At 37.6% G+C, this 19,941-nt stretch overlaps 1 protein-coding gene across 1 annotated transcript in view; it reads left to right on the top strand.

Moving 5' to 3' along the window:
• Positions 1-19,941, top strand: part of CSMD1 (CUB and Sushi multiple domains 1) — a 1,311,413-nt gene that overhangs the window by 844,907 nt on the left and 446,565 nt on the right. The window contains exons 9-10 of the mRNA XM_075145187.1: positions 10,053-10,177; positions 16,233-16,354. Of these exons, the coding sequence (XP_075001288.1) occupies positions 10,053-10,177; positions 16,233-16,354 (247 nt within the window). The remainder of the gene's footprint in view (positions 1-10,052; positions 10,178-16,232; positions 16,355-19,941) is intronic.

Raw genomic sequence — 19,941 nt, 5'->3', positions numbered from 1 at the left:
ATTGTCTGTTTTCCCACTATATAAAACTTGTTAAAAATCTTGGGAAACATGGAAAATTCAGTGTCTCAGGCTGTGATGAATGCCATCTCCTTGCTTTTTTTGTTTTCAGCTTTTGTTATATTCATTAGAAAAAGAAGATGATGTCAAATGGACCTCTATGGAGAAACGAGGAAGGTTGCTCTTTCCCTATTGGGGAAAAAAAGCAGAGAGTTCAAGGTGTGGCAGAGAAGAGGGTCAAAAGAAGGAGATGGGAGCCTCCAACTCATGCAGAGATTTATATATTGCTCAGCAGGGAATGGACAGCCAGACCTAAGAATAAATGGAAAGGAAAACTTCATAGGAAATAGAAGGAATTGTGCAAAGTTCTCTGCAACTCCAGAAAGCAAATTAATCAAACCTGGCTCCTGAATCAAGGCTCTTCCAAGCTAGGGCATAAGTGACAGGAAAAATAATTTAAAAATCTATTTTATTTCTGACTGACCTACTTTTTAAAAATTTTTCTCTATTTACCCTCAAAGGAGTTTGAGAACTCATAAACAACTCCAACGTGAAGAGAATCTGTTATACGCAAAGTCATGATTTCATTAGCAACTGGGCAGCAGTTAAAAGTGTTTTAAAAAATAATGAAGTGAAATAAGCTTTTCAATAAATAGGCTAGAGAAAGACAAGACGTCCAGAATGTCTGCTATTATCCTGTTCTATATATTCTGATTCAACTTGGCAAGTACAGCTGCTGCAAGCAAAATTGTATGATACAAAAATATAGTATGCACTTGCTATCCAAAGGTCTGCTGTTTTAGGGAAAACAAATGTAATTTTTATCTAGGTGTCCTGGTTTTGGCTGGGATAGAGTTAAATTTCATCCTAGTGCTGTGTTTTGGATTTAGTATGAGAAGAATATTGATAACACACTGATGTTTTCAGTTGTTGTTAAGTACCCTGCTAGTCTCACTCTTACCCTTCCAGTTCTCTCCCTGTCCCACTGACAGTGAGCGAGCGGCTGCTTGGTGTTTGGCTGCCTGCCGGATTAAACCACATTAGGTCTTTATTAACGCTTGATGTATTGAGGAGAGAAACAGTTGGTAGAAGACTAGGTAAAAATGGGATACTAAAACATAACTCTCTCTCAAGATGTATTAAAGTGTCTGTGTGTATTGATCCAAGGGATACTTGTATACTTCCACTATTATTTTGGAGAGTATTTTACTTTACTATTTGTGCAGGTATGCCTCAGTTTCCCTCCTGCGCTTGAGTCTCTCCTCATAGCCATAACGGGTGCAGAACCTTTTCTTCTTCTGAATTCCACCAAATCAAATACTTAGTTAAAAGTATTAAGGGCAGCATCTAAGATCACTCTGTTATTAGTGGAGAGAGAAAAGCATCTCTGGAAAGAGTTAACCCTAATGTTTAATGGAAATGCCTAAATGCCTAAATGTTTAATGGAAATGCCTAAATGCCTAAATGTTTAATGGAAAATAGCATGAATTCACACCTGAAGGGGCCTTTCTCACTCCATTAACTATAGATACCAGAGTAAGTGCAGCAGATCAGGATGGCGAGCCAGCCTGAGCAGAGATATATAAGAGGCTGAGAGTTCTGGGTTTGCTCAGCCTTAAGAGAATCTGAAGGCTGTTGTCTACAGCTACTAGACAGGAAAGCGTAGAGAAGAGAAAGCCAGACTCTTCTCAGAGGTGGACAGTGACAGGACTAGAGGCAGGACATAAGTTGGAATGTGGTAAATTACTACTAGATTCAGGATTAAAAAAAAAAAAAAGTTAATGTTTTTACTATGAGGATGGTCAAACACTGGAGCAAGTTTCCGAAAGAGTTTGTGGAATATCCATCCAGGGAAGCATTCAAAGCTCACCTGAACAAGGCCCTGAGCCTTCTGTTCCAGCTGGACTGGCTTAGAGGCGCATTGGACTAGATGACATCCTCATCCAATCTAATTTATTCTGTGAATCTATGAATCTTGTACAGATTTTATGTGTTCATTATCCACTGAGGGCCGAGCAGACTCTCATCTAGTTATGGTCCAAGTTAGTGGCATATGAACAATTTTTAAGAAACAACAGCACATGCAGTTTGACTGGCAGGCCTAAGAGCACAGGTAAGCTGGAAGAGGGTAAGAGAGAGAATTACTTCTTTTCCCCTCTAGATTGTAGTCTGTAATTTGAAAGAGAAAGAGATCTAAAATAATTTTGCTGAAACAGGTCCAAAGATCCAAATATGTGAGTCCCAACATGGGAGACCCCAACAATAAAATTCCCAGCAGTGCACGAAAATATCAAGAAGAGGGAAAACCTAAAAGAACCTTAAAGCTCAAAGTGTATTTTACAATATCTGAGGGACTCTAATGTCAAGGAACCTTGCAAAAACGTGCCATCGGTGAAATTTTGGCTTCTTTGACCATGGGGAGGTTTACACGGCACCGGGACTGCTGGCGACGGACGGAGTTCAGCTGTCTCAGAGGGGGAAAAGGATTCTCGCGTATGAGTTGGCGGGGCTCATGGAGAGGGCTTTAAACTAGGTTCGAAGGGGGAAGGGGATAAAACCAGGCTCTCTAGAGATGAACCTAGGGGCAGCATGCCAATGTCAGGGGAGAAATCGGCAGCCCAGCTCAAGTGCATCTACACCAATGCATGCACCATGGGTGGCAAACAGGAGGAGCTGGAAGCCATTGTGCAGCGGGGTAAGTATGACTTAGTTGCCATCACGGAAACATGGTGGGATGAGTCTCACGATTGGAGTGCTGCAATGGATGGCTATAAGCTCTTCAGAAGGGACAGGCGAGGAAGGAGAGGTGGTGGGGTAGTCCTGTGTGTTAGGGAGTGCTTTGACTGTCTGGAGCTCAATGGTAGTGATGATGAGGTCGAGTGCTTGTGGGTAAGGATGAGGGGGAAGGCCAACAAGGCAGGTATCCTGCTGGGAGTCTGTTATAGACCACCTAACCAGGATGAGGAGGCAGACGAAATATTCTACCAGAGGCTGGCAGAAGTCTCACAGTCGCTAGTCCTTGTTCTCATGGGGGACTTCAACTTTGCGGACGTCTGCTGGAAATACCACATGGCAGAGAGGAAACAGACGAGGAGGTTCCTGGAGTGTGTGGAAGATAACTTCCTGACACAGCTGGTAAGCGAGCCCACTAGGGGAGGTGCCTCACTTGACCTGCTGTTCACAAACAGAGAAGGACTGGTGGGAGATGTGGTGGTCGGAGGCTGGCTTGGGCTTAGCGACTATGAAATGATAGAATTCTCGATTCTGGGTGAAGTAAGGGGTAGGGTCACCAAAACGGCTATCATGGACTTCCGGATGGCGGACATTGGCCTGCTCAGAACACTGGTCGAGAGAGTCCCTTGTGAGACAGTCCTGAAGGGCAAAGGAGTCCAGGAAGGCTGGACGTTCTTCAAGAAGGAAGTCTTAAAGGTGCAGGAGCAGGCTGTCCCCATGTGCTGTAAGAAGAATGGGCGGGGAAGATGACCAGCCTGGCTGAACAGGGAGCTTTTAATGAGACTCAGGAAAAAAAGGAGAGTTTATCACTTGTGGAAGAAGGGGCAGGCAACTCAAGAAGAGTACAGGGATCTCGTTAGGATGTGCAGAGTGGAAATTAGAAAGGCAAAAGCCCAGCTAGAACTCAACCTGGCCACTGTCGTGAGAGACAACAAAAAATGTTTTTACAAGTATATTAATTACAAAAGGAGAGCCGAGGAGAATCTCCATCCTTTATTGGATGCGGGGGGGGCGGAACATTGCCACCAAGGACGAGGATAAAACTGAGGTACTTAACGCCTTCTTTGTCTCAGTCTTTAATAGTCAGAGCAGTTATCCTCAGGGTACTCAGCCCGCTGAGCTGGAAGACAAGGACGGCAAGCAGGATAAAGCCCCCATAACCCAAGGGGAAGCAGTTAACAACCTGCTACGCCACCTGGACACTCACAAGTCTATGGGGCCGGATGGGATCCACCCGAGGTTACTGAGGGAGCTGGCGGAGGAGCTTGCCAAGCCACTCTCCATCATTTACCAGCAGTCCTGGTTAACTGGGGAGGTCCCGGATGACTGGAGGCTTGCCAATGTGAGGCCCATTTACAATAAGGGCAGGAAGGATGGACTGCAGACCAGTCAGCCTGACCTCGGTGCTGGGGAAGATTATGGAGCGGTTCGTCTTGAGGGTGCTCACAAGCCATGTGCGGGACAACCAGGGGATCAGGCCCATCCAGCACAGGTTCATGGAAGGCAGGTCCTGCTTGACCAACCTGATCTCCTTCTATGACCAGGTGACCCACTTAGTGGATGAGGGAAAGGCTGTGGATGTGATCTACCTGGACTTCAGTAAAGCCTTTGACACTGTCTCCCGCAGCATTCTCCTAGAGAAGCTGGCGGCTCACGGCTTAGACAGGTGCACTCTTCGCTGGGTAAAAAACTGGTTGGACGGCCGAGCCTAGAGCGTTGTTGTGAAGGGAGTTAAATCCAGTTGGCAGCCGGTCACGAGCGGTGTTCCCCAGGACTCAGTTTTGGGGCCGGTCTTGTTCAATATCTTTATCAATGATCTGGATGAGGGGATTGAGTGCTCCCTCAGTAAGACACCAAGTTGGGCGGGAGTGTTGATCTGCTCGAGGGTAGGAAGTTTCTGCAGAGGACAGGCTGGATCGATGAGCCGAGGCCAACTTTATGAGGTTCAACAAGGCCAAGTGCCGAGTCCTGCACTTGGGTCACAACAACCCCATGCAACGCTACAGGCTGGGGGAAGAGTGGCTGGAAAGCTGCCTGTCAGAAAAGGACCTGGGGGTGCTGATTGACAGCCGGCTGAACATGAGCCGGCAGTGTGCCCAGGTGGCCAAGAAGGCCAACAGCACCCTAGCCTGTATCAGAAATAGTGTGGCCAACAGGAGCAGGGAGGTGATCGTGCCCCGGTACTCGACACTGGTGAGGCCACATCTCAAATCCTGTGTTCAGTTTTGGGCCCCTCACTCCAAGAAAGACATTGAGGTGGTGTAGCGTGTCCAGAGAAGGGCAAGGAAGCTGGTGAAGGACCTGGAGCACAAGTCTAATGAGGAACAGCTGAGGGAATCAGGATTTTTTAGTCTGGAGAAGAGGAGGCTCTGGGGAGACCTTATTGTGCTCTACAACTACTTGAAAGGAGGTTGTAGCAAGGTGGATGTTGGTCTCTTCTCCCAAGTAACTAGCAATAGGATGAGAGGAAATGGCCTCAAGTTGCACCAAGGGAGGTTTAGACTGGACATTAGGAAAAATTTTTTTACTGAAAGAGTGGTCAAGCCTTGGAACAAGCTGCCCAGGGAAGTGGTTGAGTCACCATCCCTGGAAGTATTTAAAAGATGTGTAGATGTGGCACTTAGGGACATGGTTTAGTAGGCATGGTGGCGGTGTTGAGTTGATGGTTGGACTCGATGATCTTAGAGCTCTTTTCCAACCTTCATGATTCTGTGATTCTATGAAAACATACATAACTATATTTTGAACACAGTCTCTTATGAATGAATGCGGGTTTTAAGGTATCTTACATGTCTGGAGCTTACTTATGAGTAATGCTTACTCGACTGACAGAGCGAGGGTATTCCCCTCCCTTTACAGCATTCAACCTCTGATACTATTTTCCTTTCACCTAATGTATCTTGCTGTTCATGGGGATAAATGAATGCATAAGGTGTTCAAAAATAGCACAAGCAACATCATATGATAAATAAAACACCTTAATATACTTTGATCACTTCTTATTTGTGTGTGTGTTTTGGGCCTCTGAATATTATTTGATAGAAAGAAGAATTTTTTTTTTCTCCTAAACCTTACTTGTTATCTGAAAACTGATATTGCAACATCAACTGTTTTTCATGTACTGTAAACTTCTTTTTTTTAATCTATTTAAAACATATCTTAGCTATCTTAAAGTTTAGCTATCTCTATCTAGCTTGACATTTAAATAGAGAATTTGGCTGGATTTTTGTTTTTCTTTCTCTGAAATGACAGATCAAGCTCTTCCATAAGTGAAGAGAAAATAATATTTGCTGTTGTTTGCATTTCTCCAATGTAGTGAAAATACTGTGGAGAGTAAAAGAAAGGCAATGTTTTTTCTTTTCCAAGAGGGAAGTATAGACACTAGAAGTAGCTATTGTTCTTGTCAAGAGAATGACAACTGTGGATATTAATCTGAACTGAAACATGTGAAAATGCACATTATTCAAAATCTTTTCCAATCTACAGAAAGACATGTTGTGAGTGGGATTGATGGAAAGGCAGAGGGTTTATGTTCAAGACAGCCTGAGACCTAACTGATTCAGTAATGACAAGTTCTTTGAAAAGGGTTCCATCATTTTCAGCATAATAATGGCCTTCATTCTAATATCATAAAGCAAACAAAAAGGTATTGAAATCTTAACCTTTTCATTCTGTCCTCCTGCCACACTTTCACTGTGTTCAGTTCAGGAAGAGGGGAGATTATTTTCAGTGATTTCAAAAAAAAACAGTGGATATTTGGATTCTTTTTGGGGGATGAGATGAGACTTTGCTAGATGAATGAGAACATAATCAATACAATTTTGGGGTCAATATCACATTTTATTTTTGTGACATCTCAAAACAGTAAATTGTTTAAACAAAATCTAAAACGCATATAAACAATAACATTTCAGCTCTCCTTAAATATTATGTGGTATGTGTGGTACTGTGAAAATACAATCATTTTCCAAAATTCCACTGACACTTGTAACAAAAATAGCTTTTAAATTTTCAAAACAGCTTATTAAAATTAAATGAACTTTCTTATGCTTAGTATTTCTTACAGAATTTTTTTCTTTTTAAAAAATGTTTTCTTTCAGTTAAATTCTAGCCTTCTTTATAAAAGCACAAATTTTGCTTTGATACAGTTCAAATTTGTAATAGAAAAAGAAAAGAAGAAACTGATTTCTTTCCCCTGTTTAAAATTTACATAAAGAATTAACAAAACAAAACAAAACACTTCCAGTGCTCACAGATTTGCTCAGTGACTAGAGAGGTAAAAATGTGAAAAAAAGAAATTAAAAACATTCATTGTTAACAATTGGAAATTAAGTGAAGTAATAATTTCCCTTGAAATCACAGATCAAATAAGTTAAACACGGCTTTAAAAGGATGCCCCCTTTTTTAATGGAAAAATATCAAGCAGAATCAATGGACAGACTCAGCAATTTGAATGTTGCTTAGAGGATAAAGACTTTTATTGTAGACTGGTGCCCCAGGTGCGTCCCCTCCCCTAAGATGCTTATTTAGATAGATCTGATTGTCTGGACATAGAAAATACTCTAGTGACTTAGCTCACCTATGGTTTCTCAGTATCCACTGATCTCTTAAACATCTAAAGTTATATGGTTTGATTCTGATATTTGCAATGTATTTCTTATATAACAACTACATATAGATATATACACATATTTCATTATTAACCAGTTAGTTACATAAACTTTTAATTTCCTTCACATATATTATAGTGTGACAGTCTGTACCTCCATTCAGCAGTATTTAGAAATTTTCAATACCTTTTTCCTTTTTTTTGTAAGCCTCAACAGAATTAAAATTACATTAAAATTATTTTCTTGAAAGTATCTGTTGTCAGACTCATGGCATAAACCTGATTTCTCACAACAGGTGCTTCAAAAAGGATGGATTTTAACTGATATTAAAGCAGGCTTAGCTTATAGTGTAGCCACACATAAACCGTGTCCAGAACTATCTCAGTCATTCTGGTAAAACCTATGACTGCTCTTCTGTCGCCACCTGAAGTTTAATTAGAATTCTTGAAATGAGTTTCAAAAGATTGTACTTGTCAATGCCTATAGCTGGCATTCAGATTTCTCTCCACCTCGAATTCTAACACTCAGGAGCTTTTAAGTATTTCGTGTTCCTACCTTGCTCTTTAATTTGTCATTTTTGCTAGATTTTTTGTTTATTTTTAATATGTTGTAGTCAGCATATTTATTTGGTGTCGCTTAGTTTGTGATCAAACATTTCAAAAGATGATATCCAAATATATGAAGTTCATATTATTAGTCCTTTGATACAAGCTATTTCCAGAGCTTTGGAAAAAAAATACAAGATACAATATAGAATAATGGTGAAACAAATTGAATCATCCTAAGTGTATAGATTAAATTAGTGTGTAACATTTTATGCCAGTCTAAACATTAAATCCTTCACTTACTGCATCAGACATCAAAATATTTGCACTCCTCCTGTTTTTTTTCCTTCTTTGTTTCTTGGGGGGAATAATCAGGTATGTTAAATTATAAATTGCAGTTGCAGGCATCCAATAATTTACACATTTCATGTCACTCTTTTTTTTGTATACGTATAGTTTCATAATTCTCCTTACATGTCTTGATAGTAGCTAACTTCAGGGAAATGTTGAAGCTTTCATGTTGGTTCACACATCATTACACTTTTGGGAAAGTCTTTATCCAATATGATTTTTAAATACTTCAATTCTCAATTTACATTTTTCACATCTAGGTAACTTGTTTTTTTCCTGTTTCCGTAGAACAAATTTTCAGAGCTCATAATTTTAGAAAATAAGAGAAAATGAATTTAAAAAATAGCTGTTAGGGCATTAAAATGTCAGATTAATTAATCCTAATAATTTCTTTACCAATAAGAGAAATAAATTGCTTATTAATTTGAGGTATATATTTGGAATCATGTTTGGTCTATTTTTCTGGAGACTTTTAAGAATGTTCTGAAGGATAGTAGATTATGACCAATATAAAATAAATACAATTTTAGAAAATTGTGTTACTCTTCAAGGATTTCATGCATTTCCCATGAACTACTGAAGGAAAGGGCCACTATTTTACCTACCCTTCTGATTTTTTTCACATTTAACAGCTCAAGAACCAAGTGTTAAGAGTTTTTAAAGCTTTCCTAGATTTGGAGCATCACATTCAAATTTTAAAATTAAAAAAAAAAAAAGAAAAAGGATTCTATTAAAGTTCTGTGAAAGAACTATGAAGTACATCACAATAATGATAAACAATATAGTTTATCTTTGTGAAATCCTCTGAGAAACTAACAGAATACTTGTTCTTGAAGGGTGGGAATGAGCTGGACATTAGTGAATGAGATTATATTTGCTATTCTCCACAGCACAGCTTTCTGACTGCCATGCAGCAATCCCCTGGTGTTTAGGACTCAATGACTTAGACCAAACTGAGAAATCTGCTTCATCAAGATCACTTAATTCACAAAATGGGATTATCAGATACGGATTTAAAAGTGCAAGAAAGCTAACAACAAAACCAGTTAATTACGACCGGGAACAAAGAATGTCACAAATAATAAATAGAAGCAGAAATGTAAATACTGTTTAGGAAAGCTCTCTTTAAGATGCACAGTAACTATATAGAGTTTTTTTAATTCCCCATAAATATTGATCAGCATTGTTCAGAAAGAAATAATTTATTTAAAAAAAAGCATAAAGTTATAAATCATTCCAAAGAGACACATTTCAAACTTACAAGTGTAACAGTTGTATTTCAGTCCTAATAAAAGTTATCATTTAGCATAATTTTTAACAGGAAATTTCAACAAGGTCAGGAATATTTAATGAATGATTACACTTTACTGAAATTAATATTTCCTGGTTGTAAATGTTGACAAATTACCATATCTAACTGCTTATTCTCTCATTTATGAGAATATGGAGAGGTTGAAACTATTAATTAAGTAAAATTTGCTCCCTGAAAGAACAGTAATTGTGTATTTTCTTAAAAAATGTATCTCTCTATGCATTCATCAAAGTCATAGCTTAAAGGATGAAACTTAGTATCACAATTGCTTTATATTCCTGGCCTTACTTCTTTAAAAGGTGGACAAACTAAATAGTAGACCTGTTCCCTATAGTAGAAGTTGATTTTTATGAATATAGTAATGATGGAGTAGAATTTCGCACCTTAATTTCTTCGTTTGGACCTAGAAATATTGTCATTTGGTGACATTTACATTTATTTGGGGGGGTGTGATATTTAAAATATATTTTAATGTTTCATTTTTTTCTCACATTTTTCTCCTAGGGTGGGTGCAAATGTACAGTTTTCCTGTGAAGATAATTATGTGCTGCAAGGTTCTAAGAGCATCACTTGTCAGAGAGTGACAGATACACTGGCTGCCTGGAGTGATCACAGGCCAATTTGCAGAGGTAGGTGCTATTGTTTGGAATTTTTCCTGAAGTTTGGAAGGGTAATTTATAATTTATGTTTTGAAATGCAATGAAATGATGTTCAAAACAAAGCAAACCCACAGATATATATATATATGTGTATGTGTGTGTGTGTATATATATGATTATATATATCCAAAGATCTTTCTGTAGCTTGAAGCACACGAGCAAAGATGCAGAAATGGTATCAATTTAGGGAACTAATTTCCTTTTAATAGTTTTCATTTCACTTAATCTTCCTTCTGTCATGTTAAAGATATCTTAAGTAGAACTAGTTAGTTAGGTTTAGGTTAAACTTTTCTAATTAAATTCCTAAATAGGAGCTCGTCACAATCATATTATGTTCCTGTCCGTCCCAGATATTTACATAGTCCTCATTTTTTGGTAAATTCCCTTCTCTTTCATCTGTTTTGCTCAACCTTACAAATGACCTAACCTTCTGGCTTCTTTTCTAGATGTTTTCTCATTATGGTCTGAACCAATGAGTAAGCTCCTCCCCCTGCTTTTAAGGAGGAGGGGGGGAGGTGGCTTTTTGTTTGTTTGTATGTTTTTCCATTGCAATCTACTGCCTGTAATAAAAGCACAGAAAAATATGTAACTGCTATCAAAGTACTCCAGAACTGAGGTATATAGGAAAAATAAAGAGTATACATCTATGCACAGAACTTTTCCTTTTTCTCAGTAGAAAAATTAATTTGCATTGCACATTTGGATTGTACATGTAAATGAAAGTCTTAACCCTAGAAATGTGCTTGCCTTATGTCCTCCTAGAATTAGACAACCTAGCCATGACAGGCACTGGAAAACAAGAAAAACCATCACCGTTAATTAAAAAAACAAACAAACAAAAAAAGGAAATCATATAAATTGTTTGATATATTTTATTTGTCATTTTGAGGTAGATCAAAGAGATACTTCTTGCAGTCACAAAATCTTAATGCCAGTTACCAGGACAGCAAATGATAGTGAGATTGTGGAGGGAAGGATTTGCAACACCTGGACCTAAACTTTTGCTTGTTCAAGAATGAGCTAAAGCATAATCTCACTTATATAAAACTCATGTACTTATAAAAAAAGGTTTCATTACCTAGTTATTTCATAATACCAAAAGAAAAATATTTTTCTCCTGTTGCCAGAATAGATTTTTCAATTTGTATAATTACATATGTGATATACTTGTAAATTATGCTTTCTTCATTAAAGAGTGTAAACAGTTTTGGTGGGTTGACCCCAGCCATCAGCTAAACACCCACCCAGCCACTCGCTCACTTGCCCTCCACTGGGATGGGGGACAGAACTGGCAGAGCATAAGGTGAAAACTCGTGGACATCAAGACAGTTTAATATATTAAGCAAAGCTGTGCATGCAACCAAAGCAAAATAAGTATTTTATTTATTATTTCCAGTTAGTGGGCAGATGTTTAGCCATTTCCTGGAAAGCAGGGCCTCAGCCCAAGTGATGGTTACTTGGGTTGACAAACCTGTAACCATGAACGTGCCCACTTCCTCTTCATTTCCCTGAGCTTTTATTGCTGACATGTTGTCATATGGTATGGGATATCCCTTTGGTCAGTTGGCTTCAGCTGTCCCGGCTGTGTCTCCTCCCAACTTCTTGCCCACCCCCAGCCTACTTGCTCTTGGGGCTGTATAAGAAACAGAGAAGGCCTTGTTGTTGTGCAAGCACTGCTCAGCAATAGCCAAGCCAAAACACCGGTGTGTTATCAGCACTATTCTAGTTACAAATCTAAACCACAGCACCATACCAGCTGCTATGAAGAAAGTTAGCTCCATTCCAGTCAGACCTAATAAAAAAGTCTATAAAGACAGCTCTTGGATAAATTATTACAAGCTGTATGTAACATGGTGTCGTGGTTTAACCTGGCAGGCAGCCAAATACCACACATGCCACTCGCTCACTCCTCCCCTGCCCCCAGTGGGACGGGGAGAGAATCGGAAGGGTAAGAGTGAGAAAAACTCATGGGCTGAGATAAAGACAGTTTAATAGAACAGAAAAGGGAAAATAATAATAATAATGATAGAATATACAAAATGAGTGATGCACAATGCAATTGCTCACCACCCGTGCTGACCGATAACCAAGTAGCGATTGCTACTTCCTGGAACACGCCTACCATTCATATACTGAGCATGACGTCACACGGTATGGAATACCCCATTAGCCAGCTGGGACAGCTGTCCCGGCTATGTTCCTTCCCATCTTGTGCACCTGGTAGAGCATGGGAGCTGTCCTTGACTAGCAGGGTACTTAGCAACAACTGGAAACATCAGTGTTATCAACATTCTTCTCATACTAAATCCAAAACACAGCACTAGGAAGGAATTTAACTCTATCCCAGCCGAAACCAGGACACATGGGTAATAGTACATAGGCACATCCATGTAAAGATTGGACAATTTAAAACATAGTAAAAAAGAAATAAATAAAAATCATACCTCCTACTCTTTCCAGAGCAGCAAAGCAACTGTAATTCATAAGTGTCTCTTGAGCTCAGTGTCTCTGTAGCTCAGTGTATGTAAATGAAAAATCTAAATATACCTCTAAGTACTTGGTTTCACACTAGTGCAGAATAATGTGTCCATGCAACTCCACTGCTCACACTTGTTTGGTATTTTTTTTCATCTCCTGAATTTATTATTGTTTGCTAATACATTGCAGTAATGAGTGAATTAATCTATGCATGGTAAAAGTAATGCTCAGCAGAAAGGGGCTATTTGCTGCTGAATTATCTGTCTGTTATTACTAGTGTTTGCTGTTCCTTCCAATTTATTCTCTGCAAATATCTCTATTATGCTTTACTCCCTCCGGTAAACTTCTAACAAAACAGGATAAGTTAGTCCTATACTTCCATTAAAACCTCAGTTGGAATACCAAGTTACTTTCCTCAAACATACTTCCAAAATTGGAGCTAAAATTTCACGACAGTCTGAGGGTCAAATCAGCCAGTCTTTAAAAGTTTTTTTTTTTTTTTCTAAACACAGATTAACATTGTTTAGGCTGAATGGTGTATAATTCTGGTTCAATATTACGACATTGCATGTGGTGCATGTTTGTAGATGGTGGGAAGTGAAAAATACAAATTTTATTTGTAGTCCCTATTATTCCCAACCCCCTTACTGACAGTCAAGACGCCAGTATTCATGGTGCTCATACCAAGCATTTAATAATAAAATACACAATACAAAGAACTGTTTATCACACCATCTAAACGATTATCAACTTAAAGTGGAAAAGCTAATAAACTACATGGAACTACTGTGAACTTAGTGACTTCAAGTCTGTAAGACTTACTGAAGAAGGTGAACTTTGCTTTCACCCCAGAATGGTGACTAACAAAGTTCAGAATTATGAAGCTGATGAATAGTCACAAGAACCATCTTAGTGTTGGCAAGTTCCTTCATTATTTACATTAAACAGTGTCCGTGTAACTACCTTACTTGCAAGGGCATACGAGGGGCTGGGGGTCCCCTGTGGACCCGGGAGCAGCGGGGTCACCACTCCAGGCAGGGAGCAGGGCAGATTAGGGGCAGCCCCAGCCCTGCACACTGGGCACCTTCCTGGGGATGGGGACAGGCCACGGCTGGGCCGAGACATCAGAGCCTGAATGGGGGTTAGGATCAACAAAGTCTGTAAGCAGGCACGGGCACAGCTGTGGTGGAACTGCAGGCAGCTGCTTCTGAGCATTGCTCAGGCAGAGGCTGATAGTCCAATCCCACCCTGAAATGGATCCCCCGGGCCCACAGGCGGGGAGTGGTGGGAGGCCCCAGGTGTGGCTGCTCAGGGCAGTTTAGGCCTGTTAGGCCTCAGGAGACAAATGGTGCTAATGTAAATGTTCCCAGTTTTCTTGAATTCCACACAAAAACCTTACAGCAATTCATTCTTGTTTTCTTTAAGTGATATACAAGACTATCTAACAATTTCTGTGCAATGTTTCGCAGTAACTCCATTTCTTAAACAGACCTCTGGGCAGAACTTCAACTGTAGGTCTCACTTGCCTTTTTTTTTCTCCCCTCCTTTTTTTTTTCTTCCCCTCGAAATTCAGATAGGAGAAGGATAAGAATATAACAGCTTGACTGAAAAAAGATCTAAAAGAAAGATGTTTCCTAGCCTTTCTTCTTTGTGGATAGCTAGAGAAAGTACAAACTGTATTCAAAAGCTTATTGCTACAAAGTTGCACCTCTGGATTAGTTCCTACAGTAGCAGTCCTTGTGCAGGATGAATTGAAAAAAATTGATTAATATTAATTGTCTGCTAGTTGTGGTGCTGGAGGTATGGTTCTTCTACCAGTTACTGGAATGAGAATGTCCTCTATTTCAGATCCTATGAATCTGCTCTTGTTATTCTGGCAATTAAAAGAATACATTTTGCTTGATACATCAGCAATATGCCAAGCTTTCTGTATTGCTCATAGGCAGTATACAGTGGCATACTTAAATGTGATTAGTTCTTTTTTTCTGTGTTGAGCACAGACAGCTTGTTAATAATCGTCAGTGATGCTTTGGTAGAATTACCTATGTGGATGAGGGGTCTTTTTGGCTTTTACTGAGATCGTTATGGAAGATTTCCATGTGATGTGTCTGAGACGTAAGTGAAATTCATGGAAGTATATTAAGGCAGTTTCTATCATAAACATAGATAGACATTTTCACAGAAAACTGAGTCCTAGCTGAATCAATCTAGACATAAAGTTATAGTTAGTTCTCAAAGTCTAGTCTCTAACATAGTGACAGAAGACCAAGTGCTGGTAGCAGATAGTGATGGAAGGATAGAAAATCTGAAAGAAATTTTCCTCTAGTTTCCTTATTTCCTATTTGTACCAGTCACACTTCTATTAATGCAGAAGATCAGGCTTCCTCCCAGCAAGTTTGTGAGGTAAAGGAATGCTCATATTTCATTCTTCATAATGGAGGTAGCCACAGAGAAAGATGAAAACTAAAATTTTCCAAAGTACCAGAAATACATTGGGTACTTTAATCCAATATGCAGAAAAAGAATGACCAAGTTTTTAAGGAACGTAGTCAATCCTCTTGCCAGTACTGAAACTTAAGTAACTGAAGAATCTACATTACATTAAAAGTTAATGGAAGCTATGCAGATAAGTTCTGAGAATCAAATCTTTGAAGATATACAGTATCTAAATACTTAGAAATTATATGATCTAGACTCTCTATTTTAGCATGTTGCCAAAGTGCTGTAGTACCATAAACCCGACAGTGGAATTTTAAAATGTTCTGAGTTCTATAAGTCCATTTGATGTCACTGGAAATTATATGTCTAAATATTTTTTAAATACTTTGAGATATTGAAATATTTTGAGAAGTCTGAAAATTTTAGAAAATCTATCCCTAATGCTCTTTGGAAAATAACTTAATTCGTAAAATAATTTATTTTCAAAATGTTAACTATCCAGATTTGCTAAATGTGACAGAGGGATCGTGATGGTTTCACAATTGAATCTGTGCTTTACAAAAGTCAGGCTATTGCCTGGAACCATTTAATATTTTTTTCTTTCTAATTTTATATCCTCTGGTGTAAAGAGCTAAAACATCACAGAAGTTCAAGTTTCGGTTAAGGATATGCTGTTACATAGAGCCAAACATTGTGATGCATGGTTTTTTCCTCCTCAAACATGGGGAAATCATGGAGGAGAACACATATTGGCCCTTCTTACATGCATACATGGAAAGCTCCATCCATCCACTTGGAGAGGTTAAATCTCTCTCTAAACAGAATATTGATATGATAATTCTGAGAAATTAATTTACATAAAGTAAGAATAAAGTAATGTAAACACTGTGCTGACTAATTTAAAAGTGCCTGTTTCCTTCCTCTGTATGTCATTTTTTAGGATTTTTTTGACTGGCTTAAACATCTTCAAAGGCAGATTATTATAGAGTATATCAGCATAATAATACTTTCATGGCAAGTTGTTATTAATATTATGGCAATTTTATAATGTTTATTTTAAACAGAGCAACTGATCAAAAGCAATCTGATTTGTTGTTTATCATTTTAGCTAGAACATGTGGTTCTAACTTACGTGGACCAAGTGGAATTATTACATCACCAAATTATCCAGTTCAATATGAAGACAATGCACACTGCGTGTGGGTCATTACAACATCTGATCCAGAAAAGGTATGCTTTTTCTCTTTGTCTCAATTTAAACTGTAGAATTTTGGATCTGTCTTAAAATTATTTCATACATATTTGCACAAATGCATGAACACATGCAAGTGTGTATGTTCATTTCAGCACAAATATGACCAGAGTAGAGATGTTAAGAAAATATATTGGGCACTAGGAAAAAAATATAAATTAGTAACATCTGTAAAAGTGTCCACTCAGAGTAATAGGTCTCAATTAAATTTTCCAAGTTATAAATAGATTTTCTAATGAAATACATAAAATCATATGAAAAATCACACATTGTTAAATGAGTTGTAAGCAGATTTTTCAAGTTGTATTTTGATACTTACTCATTGTTGAGTCTTAATATTCAGAAATATTCAAAAAACCAGACATACTTCTAAATACTTTGTCTGATCTTGTTAGGTGTTTTACTACCTACCTCATTTCTCTTTTCAATCCACTATTTTCCAATAATGATTCTAAATACATAACTATGAATAATTATGCATAGAATAGTAGTCATAATTAAGTATTCTTATTACACTGCAGTGTACTGAGATGCATTTTTATTTGTGTTTCTGTAAAATCAATTTACTTCCTCAATAAAGACTGTGTTCTTGACTTCTTTACTATAGTTATGGAAAAAATGTTTAACTTTATCTCACCATAAATTAATGCAAATGTTTAGCTGCAGAAAAGATCATTTTGCTGCATGCTTTCATAGCATATTGTTGACATGTAAACACTGTTTCTTTGCAAAATCAATTGAGTTCACTTTTTCTTAAAGCAGATTCAGTGTCTTAATAAGGGCATGTATCCAGGAAAAACAGGCAAAAGTACAGAACTGTCACACTGCAGAACATTTTACTGTAGCGGGACTTCTCTCTGAAGAGAAAGGGCTTTTTTTAGTTCCAAACTGAACTGTTATATTTTATTTAATATAACGATTAGAAGTGACTTTTTGTCACTGAATGACCTTTGACTTTAAAATCATTACATTTTATAGAACGTATTGAATCACTTTGCATTTTTAAATATGGGCAAGCATTTAAAATTTGAAAAATGTCTGACAAATGCATCTACTCAAATTTATATTCAGTAATATGTAGTCTCTTTCGTTCTGCAAAATGTAGCGTAGTTTTATAAGAGAAAATTTAAGTGTGCATCAAAAGAAAATAAGTGAAATTACTACTAATAGAAAAGAGTCTTGTCATCTTAATGGTTTCTTTATTCAAAACTGTTCCATTAATTTTTCATTTTTATTTTTCTTCTCTTGACTTTTCAAGAATTTTAATTAACCATTTTTTCATATTTATAATAAATGAAGATAGTAATCTCCTTTGCTGATTGCAAGAAAGTTTGACCATAATGATACGAAAATTGGTACTAACTGTGCAGTGCTATTTATTAAACTGTACAGTGTATGTTTTCTGTGGAGGCTCAGACTTACTTGTGAAAAACACCAACGCTCAGTCTACTACAATAACACACAAATTCTATCCATTCTATACAATATGTCTTTTTCAATGGATTTAGGATTTTAGTAGGGTAGAGCTTGTTGAGATTGGTGTGGATTAACTTATTACTCTGTTCACTGGGCTCGAAAAGGCACTTTTAAGTAGTATTCTGTGGGCAAGTTGATAATTCATCAGTCACAAGAATACACTGAAGGAATTCCACACCCAGACAGATCAATTCTTTTATTATGTTCAAAATGAAGAGGTATGAGTACATGGCTTGGAGCTTTCACCCAGAAAAAAATCCACATTATTACATCCAGCAGGGTGGAAGGTAAATAGATATGCTAACAGACACATTGATAATCACAATGTAAGAAAAAGAGGTGGAGCTTTAAGTCTTTCAGTTCAGGACAGGTTGGGCAATAGGGAATGAATTGTCTTTTTATTAATCTTGAATTTGTCTAGCAGTGCAACAAAGATTATTTTCTTAACTTCATGTACCTTGGAAAGATGGGTATTTGCTTTAGGACCATGACGATTGTGAATGTGAAGTCTTAAAATCAAACATGTTTAAGGCTTACAGTATCCTCAAGTTGCTTTCACATGAAGTCTACCTCATCTTTATCAATATCTATCAATACAGATCTCATATTGGGACTTTTATCCCTAAGTAACTGAATCTAGAGTTAACACATAACCGTTTGAATAATAAAAGGTATGAAGGAAAATGCTTTTACTTTACAGACTATCTGACTGAAATGGAACTTTTTTCCTACTTCTTTCTAAAGAAAAATATCTTGCCAGCGTTTTGAAACCTGTGAACTTTAAAAAATCAATTACAAAAATAATTTCCAGGTTTCCAAAATAATGAATTGATTTTAAGATATGCTGAAATATGTGCAGAATTTAATCCCTGACTTTTGCTGGAGTTATGAATGACAGAACTCTTGAAAATTGAAGTGTATATTGAGGGTCTGATTTCAAGATTAGATTGAGGAGCCTACTCTTTTGCCCTTCAGATCTGAAAATATTTATTAGAATGTTTACGGTCTGTGTTTGATTTTCTTTTCCAAGAAGGTAGACAGTTCATAACATGTTGTTACTGTGTATTTTAAATCAGTTTTGACTTACTCTAGCAGTGAATTTGTGTCCTTTCATCATGTTAGTTTACACATAGCATTTTACAAGATAAGACAATGTTTCCTCTTAACATAACATTCAGTGCAGTTTAAAGAAGATAGTCTAGTTAAAGACGTGCCCTTGCACAAAAAATGGAACATAATGTGCTGGAATATTTTAAAGAATAAATAAAAAAAAATTGACACATAACATTTTCCAAATTTTCCATTCTGATGCTGGTGGGGGGAGATTTTTAATGCCAATTCAAAATGAAAACAAATTTCAACTTCCTATGGGGACAGTAGCATAGATGCAGTTTTTAACCAACCATATCAAGATCATTGTTAGTTAACTGTTCTTCTAACATTTATTTGCCTTTTTCTGAGCGACACAAAAATCTAAGTTAAGCTTGCTTCCTCTTCTGTTCAAAGGTGTTTCTGTTAATGCTCTGCTTATTTTGGAGAGTTGATTTTCTTCCCTTAACATTTATTTGTTTCCTCTGGGTCCCACCATTGTAGCTTCTGATCAGCATCCTATCGAGGCATTTATTAGACTTTTAATACTTGCAAATACAACTTTATGGTGCTCTTCTGACTCTCTGTCAAATACATGCTGTATTTTCTTGGTAACTCTACGTTGTTTTAGTTGTTCTGTTATGCAGTTTCTCAACTTTTTAGAATCAGTTACTTTGGACTGTTCTTCTGAGGTCTTACTGATCTGTTGTCTTTATCTCTTTCTTGCTGTTAGTATAATCTTTTCAGTATCTTCTAAGCAAGACTCTATCGCTTGCTGTTTCAATTCATTCTCCAGGCTGTGGGGTTTTTCATAAGACTTACTGCCTTGGATTTCCTGCTGCTTTCACTATTTTATGGTAACATTGCTAGATGCAAGGGCTCCAGTTTTCAACTCCAATGTCTATAGGAGGGCAAGATTTTATGTTGTTTCAGCAATGATACCTAGTTTTGCACAATATTTTCCTGACTGATTGTGGATTGTTGTATAGTAGATGTGCCA

This window comes from Calonectris borealis, chromosome 3 (genome assembly GCF_964195595.1).
Source record: "Calonectris borealis chromosome 3, bCalBor7.hap1.2, whole genome shotgun sequence".
Classification (NCBI taxonomy): domain Eukaryota; kingdom Metazoa; phylum Chordata; class Aves; order Procellariiformes; family Procellariidae; genus Calonectris; species Calonectris borealis.
This window is presented reverse-complemented; position numbering and strand designations above follow the sequence as displayed.